The 15238-nt window shown below is 38.0% G+C and overlaps 1 protein-coding gene across 6 annotated transcripts in view; it reads right to left on the bottom strand.

Moving 5' to 3' along the window:
* Positions 1-872: 872 nt before the first annotated feature.
* The window catches only part of ZNF385B (zinc finger protein 385B), a 367544-nt gene continuing 353178 nt past the window's right edge, over positions 873-15238 (bottom strand). For all 6 annotated transcript variants that reach the window (XM_074363979.1, XM_074363980.1, XM_074363981.1 and 3 more), the window contains 4 exons: positions 5973-6218; positions 4993-5171; positions 3801-3902; positions 873-2383 (listed from right to left, as the gene is read on the bottom strand). In XM_074363979.1, coding sequence (XP_074220080.1) covers positions 2165-2383; positions 3801-3902; positions 4993-5171; positions 5973-6218 — 746 coding nt within the window. In that variant the 3' untranslated portion in view covers positions 873-2164. The remainder of the gene's footprint in view (positions 2384-3800; positions 3903-4992; positions 5172-5972; positions 6219-15238) is intronic.

Raw genomic sequence — 15238 nt, forward strand, 5'->3', positions numbered from 1 at the left:
AGAATGCAGCATAAGTGACATGCTGGGAGTTTCAAGACAATTTTATAGGAAGACTTTTGACTCCTACCCAGAACCTCTGAAAACGCTCTCTCTGGGAGCCCTGAGTTACTATATAACTACCTGAGATCACTTAGCTGGGGAGACCGCCCGAAAGCCCATTAGAGTTCAGCCCTCCAGCTCCTCCATCCAGGCAAACATATGAGCAAAGCCAACGTGGGCCTCCAGCCCAGTCCATCCACCAGCCGAATACCACCTAGGGACCTTTTATTGAGGACTTAGGGAACAGAACAGCCCAGCCAAGCCTTGCTGGAATTCCCGACCCCTGAAATCGTGATATAATAAAATGGTTTTATTTGAAGCCGTTATGCATTGGAGTAGCTCATTAAGCAGATAACTAGAAAAAGCAGTGATATATTGCTCTTTACACTTAAAAACCGAGTGAGGTGGAAGAAAAGAAGGGTGGAATGATTAGAGAAGGTCAAAGGGGGAGGAATGGAATCAAATTCTCTAAAAAGAGATCATTATTGCCTTGGACAGGAATAAAAGACGAGCTAGGGATTTAGGAAACTCCCAGAATGTTTAAAAATTGTATCACAAATTTTTGGCAGGTGGCTAAAACTCACAATTTGGGGCCACACTCACAATTTTGGCTCAACTTCTTAGAGATTCAGAGGGAAAACAGCAGTAAAGTCTCGATTCATGCAGATGCTGTGAACAGTAATGAATAAACATGACAAATAAATAGGCTGCAAATAAGAACTGAAAATGCTAAATATGTAAGAAGCAATTTTTGCACCTACTGAAAATCCTTCAACAGATGATTTCAAATTGGAGGTGTCTTGAGAGAAAATTACTTTGAAAATACAAACAGATTTTTATTTTTTGTACTTTTATTGAAAAGGTACATTTAAAAAAATACACAGACATTTTACCATTTACAGATTGCAGATATAGATGCTGTAAAAGAGTTCACTCTATTTTGCTATTTTATGATACCTCTTGCCCCTGATAATCACAAACATTCCAGTCTTGTTGATATCAGCTTAGAAAGGGGGGCACGGGAGTACGACCTGCAACATATTCAGTGAACAGAAAGACAAGTTGTTCAATTATAAATTTTTTATCTTCTGTACATTATTGCATTAGGGAGCCACAAATTTATGTAGCATCATTACAAATGAAAACAGGTTAAAAATGAAGAAGATAATTACATAGAAATACATGGATTCATTGTCTTCTTGCAGAATGCACAAGAGGTGCAAAAATGTGCAATTTAGGAAGCTCTTTTTCTGTTTGTATACATTTGCTTAGCAACTCCAAATGGTGAGGAAGCTACAAAATAAGTTAAACAAAAATAGCAGACAGGTAGTAATTAGAGCTATGTTATATGGCTTTCTATTTCGTTTAAATATCATCAAATAAAATGTAAAATAAAGAAAATACATTACTTTATCTTTTGTTCTCTTAAAGAGAAAATTCAAAGCTACTTGGCTTCCTAACATTTACACAGCAACTAAAAATGTTTAATTCAGACAAGAGATACAGGTCTAGTACTACACAGGATACAACAGCACTTGGGTCTAAAACAGTACACAATCCCTGTCAACAATAGTACACGGAAAAGAAAACGCTGCGATCCGTCGGTAAGATGGGGTCCACAAGTAAGCACTTGTGTTCATCTATTTTTGTTCCACACTAGAATGTGCCCAGTTGGATTCCAGGATTATTTACAGACGTTGTGAGGAAGACCCTAGTTTTCAAGTCTGTCAGGAAAAGATTCCATATTGTTTCTAAGCCAGATCACACCCATGGAAAAAATAAGTCAGAGAATGATATATATGTATATATATTTTTTCTGACCAATACATTTGCAAGAAACCAAATACCTCCGCTATACATATTGAATGGGGTAGGGTAGGGCAGGGGAGGGAAACGGGGAGATAAAGCCTGGGCTGCTCAGATTCAGAAATGACAGGAGGCGCCCCTGAAAGCACTCTCCAGTCTCGTGAGGGATAACTCTTTGGAGTCGGGGCTGGGGCGGCGCTCCGCACTTTGTGGCCGGGTGGGTGGGGACGCTGTGACCCCAAATGCTCAAAGTGCTGAATCCTTTTGGCTTTCCTTCTCCACTTTCCTACTGGCCTCAACCGTCTGGGACTGGCAGACATTAGTAGGGAGCGAAGAGGATGGAGGCAGGGGTGGCGCGGATGGGGCCGTGGCCCGGCCGCAGGAGAGCTGGAGGTATGGCCGGAGCCTGGAAGAGCGAGGCCGACGGCCGGGGCGGCAGGGACAGCGCGGTGGACACCGCCGCCGCCGCCGCCAGGGGCGAGGACAGGAAGGCCGGGGCCAAAGGCTTCATCATGTCTTTCTGGAATGCAAGTTTTGCCTAAGAGAGGGAAAAACCAGGAATGGGGTGGGGAGATTGTTTTGAATTAACAGCATCACAGACAGATGTTCATATGTAAAAGGCCAACATATAAGAAAGTCAAGATGTCAAAAGCTCTACTCTCAGAAGTCAAGAAATGATTATTTTTACAAAGCTGGTTTCCAAGGCTCTTGGCATACCTTGACTTTGATTTGCTTCCATTTCCACTCTTCTGGTGGTCTTTGCCCCTGGGCACCAGGACACTGGAAAGCCTCTCTAAATAGATACTAAAGCTATTTATGCTGCTGCTCCCAAGGGAAAAACAAACATACCCAGAAGGTTTCCTGCTTAGCTCAATTCAAAATTCTAACTTGTCTTAAACCACAATGCAGCCTTTTTGGAGAATCTGCGTTACCCTTCACTTCACATTTTTAAAAAGCCACACTGGGTTAGGTAACGGGCTCAGGACATTAAGAACTCATGAAGAGTCATGAAAAAAAGTCAGTTTACACTTTCTCTCTCACCACTTAAAAAGTATTCCTTGAAAAACTGCAGCTCGTCAGATTTCTGTCCTTGGGAATGATTGTAAGTGGGCTAGAAACTTCCTCTATTTGAAGGAACGCCAAGGTGGAATCTGCCAATGAAGTAAGAAATCAATCCTTAATTCCTCTCTTTTGCAATCAGGAAGAGCTCTGCAAGCTGGATTTGCCTAATGCACATAACACCTGCTTGCAGCATTGATGGGGGCTTTGCAAAAGCTGGAGGTATTGTCAGTATTGTCTCCAGCTGGCCAATCCCAGCTTTCAGCCTCAGACAGAGTACCACACTGGGCCGAGTCCCAGGGAAATTAGGAAATCCATCCATCTGGGTATTTATATGACATCTATTGCTGGATCCCATTGGTATTTTTGCAAAGAAAATGAAAATAGCACATATTGAGAGCAGGTAAGACAGGCTGACTGTCAACATTGCCTGCTAGACAGGGAAGGAGAGAGCAATACACACACCCACTGTACTTTCTGGGCAGGAGGAGGGGAGAAGGGAGAGAGAGAGATGGATGACACCCTAGAAAGGAGGAGGAGGACAGGAAATAGGTGGATGTTGTTTTAGGGAAGCAACCCCTTCCCCAGGTTCAGCACTCCCAGGATTCCTCAGGCATCAGTGCCTTATTCCTGAGCCCATTTCTTCATATGCTGAAGAAGGTAATCTCTTGAAAAGGTCCTGGTAACGCATAAGGTGTTAGCCTTTAAAGAGATTCAGTTTCTCTTTTCTAAGGAAGGGCTCTTCCAGGTGTTCTCCAGCAGGGGTTAAGTCCACTCTAAAACTTCTATGAGGGCTTTTAAATTCAAAACCGTTTCAGGACCAAATAATCCCTAGGCCCTCCTTACCTACAGCAAGGCTGCTCCAGAAAGCAGCTGAGCAAGCAAGGGGAACTTACTGCTAAAATGCTTGGGCTCCTCTGGAGTTTGTTGTAAGGGCTGTACTTCGGCTTCAGTGGTTTCCCTGCAACTCGATCCTTATGCCTTCGGCTAGAAATGTGCTGAAAAAAATTTGATGCATTAGCTGAATCTACAGGTGAGTTTCATTCCGTGTGAAATATATTTCCTAGACAGAGGTCACTGGTTCCTTCATTCCCAGTTCTATGTCCACAGTTCCACGGTTCTACTCTGTTGCAACGCCTTTCTTCCTTTCCTTTCTCTATAGCACTTACCCAACTTTGCCTGGTATTACCACCGTGACTGATGAGTCTGTCTCCCTAAGCAGATTTTGGGTCCTTGGAAGACAGGCTGAACGTGTACTGTCTTAGAAGTTCCTGCTCGCCTGTCAGCTCCAGGTGACTGCTGTGCTCATCTGTCTAACACCGAGCCTGGAGTCTGACATAGAGTAATAATAGTAGTGTTAGGTAGTTAGATAAGTGGCGGCACCAGGCAGATAAGGTGGAGGAGAGGGAGGTTGGTCTGGAAGATGGCAGTATGCCCACCTTCAGCTAAAGGGGCTTTACTTCCTCTAAATGAGTGCTGGCAAGAAACTGGTTAGAAGCCTGCAGCTGCGCAACAAGGACCTAACTGGGCATGTCGCAGTGCTCACTGTAATATAATTAGCATTGTGGTTTAGGCCCCGCCCTGCCATGGGTTTTTCTGTGTGCATCACAGGTAAGGATATGCACAAAAGGGGACAAGCATGACTAAGCACTCCAGGGGCAGGAGCCGTCCATCAATTAAAAGACCACCTCAAAGCCAGGGTATAAGAGAAGGGGCAAACAAAGACCACTGCTATCCGCCCTTGGATCAGCCTGCCTCCCTCCTGGAGGTATACTTTCCCTTTGCTAAATAAAACTTTTAAAACCTTTTGCTACACAACACTTCTGTCTCCTGTCTGAATTCTTATCTTTCTGGCATGACAAGAACTGGGGTCTTTTCCCTTCCCCCTTTTGGGGTAACAGTAGGTGCACAAATGTTTGGTACTAACTTTTTCTTCCACAAAGCACCTGCACGTTGTACATTTTAGGCATTCTATAAAGGCTAGTATATTTATTTGTTAGCACAGTAAGAACCATCATATAGATTAGGAGATGCATAGTCAAGGGGTGACACCCAGCCACAGTGGCTACTAATTCAGGATACATTTACCTGTTTGAGTTGAATTTCTGAATTAACGTGAACATCACAGATTTCACAATGAAATGTCTTGTTCTGTAGTCCTGACCCCTTACTGCCATTTTGCATCTTTAATCTTGATCCAGGTCTAGGATAGGACTTAATTGGACCAGCCCCATTGCGAGCTTCAACCATGGTCTTATGTTTAGATCCTAAGAAAGAAAGAAACATGTATTAAATAGCTATTTAAGAGCTATAAGAAGCTTTTGAGAAGTTAATCTTCAGGCTGAATTTCCCACAACTTTCTTTTAGTGACCATTTTAATGCTGATTATAGATTTAACACTTTTTCATTGTAAAAAATGGAAAACTATGAATATCTAATAAAAAAATAAGGAAAATATAGAGGAGCATAAGAAAATATAGACTATTTCTATTTTCACCCTCCAAAGATAACCACTATTATCATTTTAGTGTATTTCTTTTCAGATTCTTTTCTTGGTAAACTTAAAAAATATATACTTTCAAAACGGGGCTCATGCTAATTAAATATCCTGAAATTTTCACATATCAAATCATATACATATTTTCTTATAATTATGTTTTAATGGCTGAGTTCTATCTATCATATTGGGTTACTATAATTTGCTCAACATTTCCCTAGTGAAGGACTTTTAGTTATTTCCATTTTTTTTCCTCTTAGAAGTGTGTTGCAGTGAACATTGTACATGGATATTTACCTTCATTTCTATCACTTCATCACAATGAGTTTTGGGTATTATATTATATGCTTTTGAGACAATAAAGAATAAGACAAGTTTTATCTTCAACCTGATTTTGCCTTGCTGTTTCCAAAGTCACTACTATCATACTTTTCTTAAGAATCACACCTTTGAATCAAAAAAGTAGAGAAGACTGAACGAACCTAACGTCTGAACAACAGATAAAGTATTCTGATGGGAAAAGTTGGGTTTTGTTACAAACATTGTTTAAGTTCAGACGAGAGCTGCTCACCTGTGTTGTGTGCCTCTAGCTGTGACAGGGAGTTCACAGCCACTTTGCATAGTGAACAATAAAGTAGTTTTTTGGCTTTTTCTTCTTCTGATTCAGAAACACTACCAGAAGCTCCATTTGTGCTCTTGGAGGGAGAAGTGGCTGCTCCAGGTGGCAGGGGTGTCGTGCCAGTTCTGAGGAGAAAGGAGCCACCTTCAGAGCTTGTTGCTGGACTGGAAATGCTGACTCTTAACTTCCCTTTATCTTCTAAGAGAGACACACAGAGAGAATGTTAAGGCCTAGTATATCACATGAACACAGATAAACTGACACAAAGGAATTAAAAGTAGAAATTTGATTTCTCTTTTTTATTGACATATAGTCGGTTTACACTATTGTGTTAATTTAGAAATTTGATTTCTAGATGTAGTTTTGATGCCAGTACAGATTTTAGTTCATTGAACTTAATTAAAAAAGAACTCCTTGGCATTGGCTTCTATATCAGGTCACCCCAAGATCATGATGACTTCTGAAAAATGACTTTGTTTTCTCACTTGCAGCCGGTAGTTTTCCATCTGATATGCTTGAGTTGTAAATTATGTTCCTTTAATACATAGGAAAACCAGCTACCTTTCAATCGATTACATGATGTGATGGTAACAGGAAATAAGTAAGACATGCAATAGTAGTTTCATTTGACTACTCATGTTTTAATTATGACATAACATAAATTTAAAATTCAATTTTTACACCAAGTTAAAATTTTAAACTTGGGGTGTGGGGCAGAGTGGAGGGAAGAAACATGGTTTATTTTGGTTACGATTGGTGAAGTTTTTGATGCTGTCTGAGTGGCAATGCCATTTATCCAAAATACAAGATGAAAAGATTTCATTTATTATACTTATTAATTACTGCAAATCTGAATCATAAGTTTCCAATAATGACATTAACCATAGGCACAAAATGAGGATTAGCCAAATTATTTACAAACATTTTGGCATTTTGATCATGTAGTTGCTAAACGCTTATAATCCTCAAGGCCCATGTGTAGGCCATAAGAAAGGTCAGAGTGACTTTAACAGAATCTAACACTTCAGAGTTGATGTGCTATTCAAGACGCTCTGTTCAGTGGCTCCTTTGGGAAAGAAGCTGGAATTTCTAAGGCAGCTGCAAAATCCATCACAAATTTAATCCTAGTAGAGACAGGGATCTTAGAAAATGTCTATAGATATGCTGATAAACTCTCATTAAGAGAGAAAAGGAATTGAAACTGAAAATTTATTGTTAATTGCCCTAGCTACCTTGGAACTGTTCATCTCCCTCATATACTCTTACTTTTATCTAGAACTTACCAAGTGCTAACACTTACATCATTTTTTAGCTCTTACAATAAACTTGTGAAAAAGGTAAAGCTGAAAACAATTACTCCTACCTTAAAGATGTGGAAACTGAGGCCCATCAATATTAAATAAAGTCCCACAGATTAGTAGGTAGCATAAATAAGCGTGGTGTTTTCTCTGATTATTCACCTTGTAATGTATTAATCTTCCCACATACAGGGAGGACTTCATATGGCATTAACATTACAAAAGGTGTACAATAGTCACCTGAAGATGTGAAAAAGCTGTTGCTTTGTTTTACAATTATAGTTTAGTTTTAAAGCATATTTGCCTTAAACGAAAATACCTATGCTATTCAACAATAATCTGATTCAGGTTCCATTGAGAAGATGGACAAAATTATACCTTTTTCTCTCTATCCTCATTTCTTCAAGAAAAATTAATCAGATTTCCTTTTTCTATCTCCTTTTCAAAAGAGGTCATTTATTCCCTAACAAATGCATATTAATAATATGCTACTTGCTGACAATGTGCTAGCCGCTGCAGAGAATAGTAAAAACGGTAATGTAGACTTTAAGAAAGTAACAGTTTAGCAGGGGAAATGAGATAGTCATTCACAGATCTCTAATTTATGATAGAAACTGGCAAGAGGCATGAGAGCATAGAGTTGGAAATAATTACTCCTGGTTAGAAAGAAAGAGACATTTTTCATAAACAAAGTGACGTTTGGGCTAAGTTTTGAAGATGGATTTGAAGATCGGATTTAGATAAAGCATGAAAGGTGAAAAGGACTAGGAAGTGAGTGGTTAGAAGAGGAAATGTGAAGAAATGCTTAGGTGTTAGAAAGTTGGGGTCTGCTGGTGAATACCTGGCATAAGGTAATGGTGGGCATAGGTGATGGCGGCAGGTGTAATGGGAGATATTATTATAAAGATGAACTGCGTCAGAAGGCAGAGAATATCTTTAAACCAATTAAAATAGATACTAAGGATAGCTGTTTCCCTTTTAAAAATATTAAGAGGTATGGAGTGTTTAGCATTTACATGATTTAATATTTAGATAAATTATGTTTTAGTTTTTATGCCCTGGAGAGGCCAGAGTCTTAATCTTTGAGACTATTAGGGACATATTTTGACTTTGGAAATGTGTAAATGGCTCCATGATAATCAGGGAATTCCACCACTGTATTGCTACTAGCTAGTCAAGATGATCGATCCAACAATCAGGAAGTCCTTGATGCAATAATTTATTTAAATTGTGGCATTCTTTCTGCATGGGTAAACTTATAAGCATCAAAGCATAATTTTATTATTTCTCATTTTAATTGCTTGATATTTTTATCAAAATCCATTGTATTATTTCTCTTTCCTTACTGGCATTTTAAAGCCTTATTTTGTATATTTGAAAGTTTAATTAATGTACTGTTTACTTCTGTTTCTTTTAATAAAGATGCATGTCATCTGGAACTTCTGGTTAATATGAATTCCATTTTCAAGTATTCCCTCACCTAATGTTAATTAGCAAGCCTTCTGCCTGCCTTAATTATTTCCTGATTACTTGAACACCTTTTTTAAGGTTTTATCCTACAGGATTTTGAAGCAAAATTTGCTAAGCTACATCAGAATTGCCCTTTGTAACAAATATCCATAATTTATGCATCGAAGTGACTTTAGTTCTTCAAAGTGGCTTTCTTGGGAGGTCCCACATTGATTCACTTATTTCCCAAAGCTTTAAACATTTTGAAAACTCCTTTTTTGGGAAGAGTTTTCATATCTAGTTGGTAAACCATGAGAAGGAAATCAGTCTTCAATCTTTGTGTGTCACCCTTATTTTTTACTCCAAAACTTTAACCCCAGTTAACCCACCTGTTTTTCCAGCTTAGCATGATTTTACTCAAATTCAGCCTCAGAGGGCTAATATGCTAGCACAGAAGATGAAAAGAACATGCCAGAAGTTCTGAAAGCGGTTTTTAGAAACTAATCTTTCTGGTAACTAGAAGAATCATGTCCATTTATAGGCCTTAATTTTAAAAACAATTAAAATAATATTCTAACTACATTGCAGTTCTTATTTTGACATAGAACTTTGGAAGCTATATTCAAATATTTATGATTCCACTTAATAAGGTTTACTCTTGAGTTTAATGTTATCAATATAAGAAGTTTTTTTCTAATCAGGTTTCAATGGTTTAATAACAAATACATATTTTGTATAATAAATTTATGCTGGATGTAGAAAATATAGTCAGAAAAGTATTTTAAAAAATTAAAATCACCCATGACTTTATCATCTAAAATAAAAGTCAGCAAACTTTTTCTGTAAAGCACCAGATGGCACATGTAGTAGGATGCCACCAGGATGCTGGCAGCAAGAGCCTGAGGAGTGGACCTCTGGTGGTGGGGACTGAAGAAGGATTGGAAGAAGCACATGAAGATCTTATATGTGGTCCTTGAGAAGCATCTGGACACCTATCATGCAGAAGGCAACAATGATTGTCCTTAAGTAAAAAGACAATTGCTCTTTCCTGCCCCTCTCTAATTACGTCTCCCATCCCTAACAACTGGAAAGTGCAAGAATTGGAAATGATATGATGGAAAAGAAAGAGTCAGGAGGAAGGGAATGTTTAATTGGATAAGAGCCTGAAGCCTCAAATAAGATCAGACTTTCTAATATCTGACAATGTCTTTGAGGAATGAGAAAGGAATATTCAACAGAGTATACAGGCACTCTTATTTGTACTCTACTGAATTCTTGTGTTCAGTAAACCATTTATATAAACAGCATTGTGTATAGACATCTCTGTATACTGTCTAATAGTTTGCTCAAGAGGTAAACTTTGAAGAGGAATTTCTGGGACAAAGACTATGTACATTTTCGAGCTTGTGGTGCACATTGCCAAAGTGTCCCCTAGATGGTTATACAAATTAATACTCATAGAGCTTTGTAGGAGATTGCTGGCTTCCCTGTACCTTTACCAGCCTAATCACCCATTGTTTTTGCCAATCTGACACATGAAATATAGTATCTCATTGTCAATTTGATTTGCATTTCTTTTTATATTAAAGGGATTGAATAGCTTTTCATAATATTAATGATGAAAATGAAATTTGTGTTTTAAAGTAATGTTTTAAAAATTCTTAATTCTAAATGGGAATAAAACTCTTGAACTAAATGCATTTTTGGGAGTTGAAATTTTTACACTAAATAAGAACTTTGCCACAGTAACAAGCTTCTTTTTATACACAGCTAATATTGTTAAGTTGGTTGGAGTGTGGGTCTTAGAAGCTGAATGCAGGAGCTCAATCCGTATTTCAAGAAGTTTGCTTTTATGTAGAACAAAAAATTGGCCTAATAGCTGCTCCAGGCAGTTATATCTTAGAGTGATCATTTAAGTAGAAATAATAATCACAAATCAATAGCTGATGCTAACTGAATCCTCACTATAGACCAAGCACTATGATAAGAACTTATATTCATTATCTCATTTATTTTTCATACACTCTAATGCGGTAGATACTGTTACTATCTGTATCTTTTTAATTTTTTATTGAGGTATAACTTATATACTGTAAGGTACATTAAATTTAATGAATTTAACAAATGTATACATTTGTGTAAACATAAGATATAAGGTATATAGAATATAAGAGATATTGATATACAAGATATAAAGATATAGAATATTTCTACCATCTTAGAAGGCTCCCTTGAACCCCTAATCTGTTGATGCACCCCCCCCAAAGATAACCATGGTTCTCATCTCTATCAACTTAGATCAGTTTTGCCTATTTTTGAACTTCATATAAATGGAATCACCCAATATATATTCTTTTGTGCCTGTCTTCTTTCACTCAACATTATGTCTATCCATAGGAGTTTATATTTTTTTGTATTGGCTGGATAGTATTCACTGCATGACTATGCCACAATTTATCTATCTATTTTACTACTAAGAAGCATTTGAAATGTGTTTTCAGTTTTTGGCTATTTTGAGTAATGCTACTATAAACATTCTTATACATGTTTTTGGTAGACATAAATACTCATTTATGGTATATATACATACACATATATACATACATACATGGGCATATAATTGCTAGGTGTATATATATATATATTTGTGTGTGTATGCATGTGTGTGTGTGTATACACCTACATATCTATATATATCTTCAGTAGATTCTGAAGAGTTTTCTAAAATGGTTGAACTGATTTATATTCCTACCAGTAAAGTATGAGAATTCCAATTATTCTACATTCTAACACATGGTATCAGTATTGTCAGTCCTTTTGATTTAGCTGTCCTGATGAGGGTGTAGTGGTATCTTATTGTGGTTCTAATTTGTATTTCCCTAATGACTAATGCTGTGGAACACCTTTGCATATTTTTATAGGCTAATTGCGTATCTTCTTTTGTGAAGTGCTAGGTCAAATCTTTTGCTCATTAAAAAAAAAGGATTCTCAGCTTTTTTCTTATTGCTTTATAGGAATTCTTTATATAGTCCAAACAGGAGTCCTTTGTCAGATATATATGTTACAAATCATCTTGCAGATAGTGGTATGTTTCTCTCTCTCAAAGTGTTGTCTTATAACCACAATAGTTCAGGAAGGAAAAACAACGAAGGCTTAGAAAGATTAAGTAACTTCCTATAGGCATTCAATTAAGAAGTGGTAGAGATGGATTCAAATACAGGCTTCTGAATCCTGAGCCAGTGCTTCCTACCGCTCTTCTGTTTTGCCCAAGTATAGACTTAGAATGCTCAGTCTCAGTAATGCTTTCTTGAAGGTCTGCCATTGTTAGACAAAGGTGAGTGGACGGTAATCTTTGTATATCTTAGTTAAAGAATGCCATACAAAGCATAGCACATAATAGGCAAAACTTGCTCAGAACCAGACAAATAAGTCTGTTTTAATACAGTTTCTTTAAGGTTGCAACTTTGCATGTAACCTAGGAAAGCAAAAGACAACAGCCTTTAAAAAAAAAGGCATTTCAAGCAAAAATTTGCTTAGGTTTTTTCCTTTGCTGAGTTTTCACTTCTTGGCTAATTTCCCAGCAGGGTAAATGGACACCCCAAAGGTCTCCAATTCCCTATGCGAAGTAAAAATTTCCCTACATTTGGTCTTTTGATAACAAGTGTCTTGACTTACCAAGTTGTACAAATTAAAACTACTAAGGGGTATCACTTTCTGCCACTGAGAAAAGGCAAAGATTTAAAAATTATACGAGAGAAGATAGAGCACCTGCTTAATGGGAGTGTAAACCAGTAGAAGTATTTGGGAACGTTGGTGAAATTCATACCAATTCACCAAGTAAGTCCCATCTAAGAATATATCCTAAGGAAACAACCATCTGTCTGTCCAATAAATCTAATAATTATTAAGTACTTACGATGTGGTATACACTATTCTAGGTGCTAAAGTTAGAGATGAAAAGACCCAGTCTTTGATGCAATAAAATTAATTATCTAGTGGGGGAGACAGAAAGGTATGTATGTATATATGCACATACACACATATGCTCACATATATTTATAAAATATGTTATATATAATATAAGCATGTATAAGACATGTTTAAATAAGCATATATAAAATTATATATAAAATATATGTATATAATATATACGTAATGTATATGTATGTACATATAGTCTTATAGTATTAAATGTGCTAAAGAGAACAATAAGGCAGGGCATGCTAATAGTCAGTTTGAGCCTCTCTAAAGAGGGAATATTTGACAGATACTTAAATGAAATAACAGGAATTCTGGGAGGAATAGCATTCCAGGAAGAAACAATAACAAGTACAAAAACTTTAAAGTGAAACAAGCAAGGTCAAGGTGAGTGAGAAGGGGGTGATGCAGGCTGTGGGGTGAAGGAGCTGACCAGGGGCCGGATCACATGCAGTCTCTTAGAGCAGGAGAGAAATCTGGATGTGATCTAAGTGTGACTGCTGAGCAGGAAGGAGAGGTGATAGGAGTCAGGTTTTCGTAAGAGCATTATGACTGCTATGTGGAGAAGAGCCTGTGGAAGGAGGAACGCGGGAAGATCAGCTAGGAGACGAATGTAGCTGTCCTCGAGGGAGCTGACAACTGCTTGGACCAAGGTGGTGGTCGAGAAGTGAGCAGTACTTTCAGGATACATTTGTCAGGAGAAACAACCAGGCTTACTGACTGACTAGATGTGGGGTATCAGAGAAGGAGAGGAATCAAGGATTACTACCAAAGTTTTAGCATGGATGCTTGGTGAATGGTGGATGGTACCATTCACTGAAATTAGAGATAATGGTGTTTAGGATGGTAACCAAACTTCCTGGTGTCTCAGCCAGGAAAACTTGGCTATTTCTAGTTCCCTCCTTGACTGATTAACCTCCAGCAAGTGACTTAAGTGACTGGTGCCTTAATCGGAACACGTGCAAAGTACTACCATTTTCTCACTGGGCTCTAAGAACCAAGAAGACTGAAAAGGGAGGCAAGGGCTTCGGTGGAAGAAACAATGAAGCTCAAGTGACTCCCAGTTAATACTAATGAGATCAAGGTCATGGGTTCTCTTCCACTCAGGAGCTGGAGCTATCTAAATCCATGGTTTTTGTTTGTTTGTTTGTTTGTCACTGAGGCCTGGAAAAAAAATGTGGCCCAGTCTTTACAAGCAAATCACCACAACTGGACAATCCCAGCTCACACCCCAGGCCCTAAAGCAATGATTTTAATTTTTAATTTTTGATTTTTTAGAAACAACATTATTCATTCATTTGCATATTACCTTTATCATTATGGTTTAAAAGACTTAAATTTTGAATAGAGTTTTAATATGTGTATTTTGCTTTCAATAAAAATGCAGCAGGTTCTCTGCTTATTGTTTAGTCATTTACCATTTGTCAAAGAGAGTCTTTGAAAAACCATGACCCTTGCTCACTGACACTCACCACTGTCTTTCTAAGAGAAGGCTTCCAGAAGCACAGGAGTCCCTTTGAGAAGAGTACTTAGGAAACCAAGGCTACAATTTCATTAGACTCGTCCTTTTTGCTTTCTGAGGTCACTGAACGGTACTGCTTGCCACTTTTTGCAATTAATTTTTCCTTTTCATACTTAATATTGCACAAAAAGGATTAAGCAACAGAGGCATGCAGTGAAAGGACTGCTGGTCACATTCTGTCCTGTTTTCACAAGTACCTTGTCCAACATTTCACTATTATTTCAAAAAAACCAAAAAACCCCACAAAGCAGTGCCCATATTACTGCTTAACACTCATTAAAGTAAGTTAGTTTACTTTGATAAGGAACTCTGAAATCATTCTCTTCTGCTTTATCTTCCTACTTTCTGTGTGGGAAATTAACGGGTATCAGAGTACCTACTTCCTTAGTGTGGCTTGTGAGGAATGAAGCTGAAAAGCCCATGGGGCTCTGTGCCGGACAAAGAAACACTGCAGACCTGTATGTTTGTCAGCTGGTGTGCTGTAGAAGACTTCTTGAGCCTTCGCCTCATTGGTCCCCTCCTTACCTACACTTTGACACAGTACAAGTGATAGAAACCACCAACTCATGACAGATTTTAAAGTTGAAGGAATCCCCTAAAGATAGTTGACAGATTTGCAGAAAATAAAAAGCAGCAGCACAGAAGCTGCAAGATGAACAAGCCAGTTAGGCGCCTCAGGGTTCTTTGCAAAACAAACTGTAATAAGAGGTGTACAGATGCTAGAGCATCATCACTACACCGCTGGACGCACAAAGACAGGAGTATGCAATTGTAGAATAACAGGACAGCACCTGCTAAAGGAGGAGGAAGAAAAGACCTACACTGCAGATGACAATTCAGATATCACAGTCAGTTTACCTCCCTTTATTTATTGGATGTTTTCTTGGAAGGTGATGTGCAAAGAGATCTTGGAAAATTTAGTAATAATTTGAGTGCACGATTTAAAAGACTTTTTTGAAGGCAGAGCTCTC

The sequence above is a fragment of the Camelus bactrianus genome, chromosome 5, assembly GCF_048773025.1.
Source record: "Camelus bactrianus isolate YW-2024 breed Bactrian camel chromosome 5, ASM4877302v1, whole genome shotgun sequence".
Taxonomy (NCBI): Eukaryota; Metazoa; Chordata; class Mammalia; order Artiodactyla; family Camelidae; genus Camelus; species Camelus bactrianus.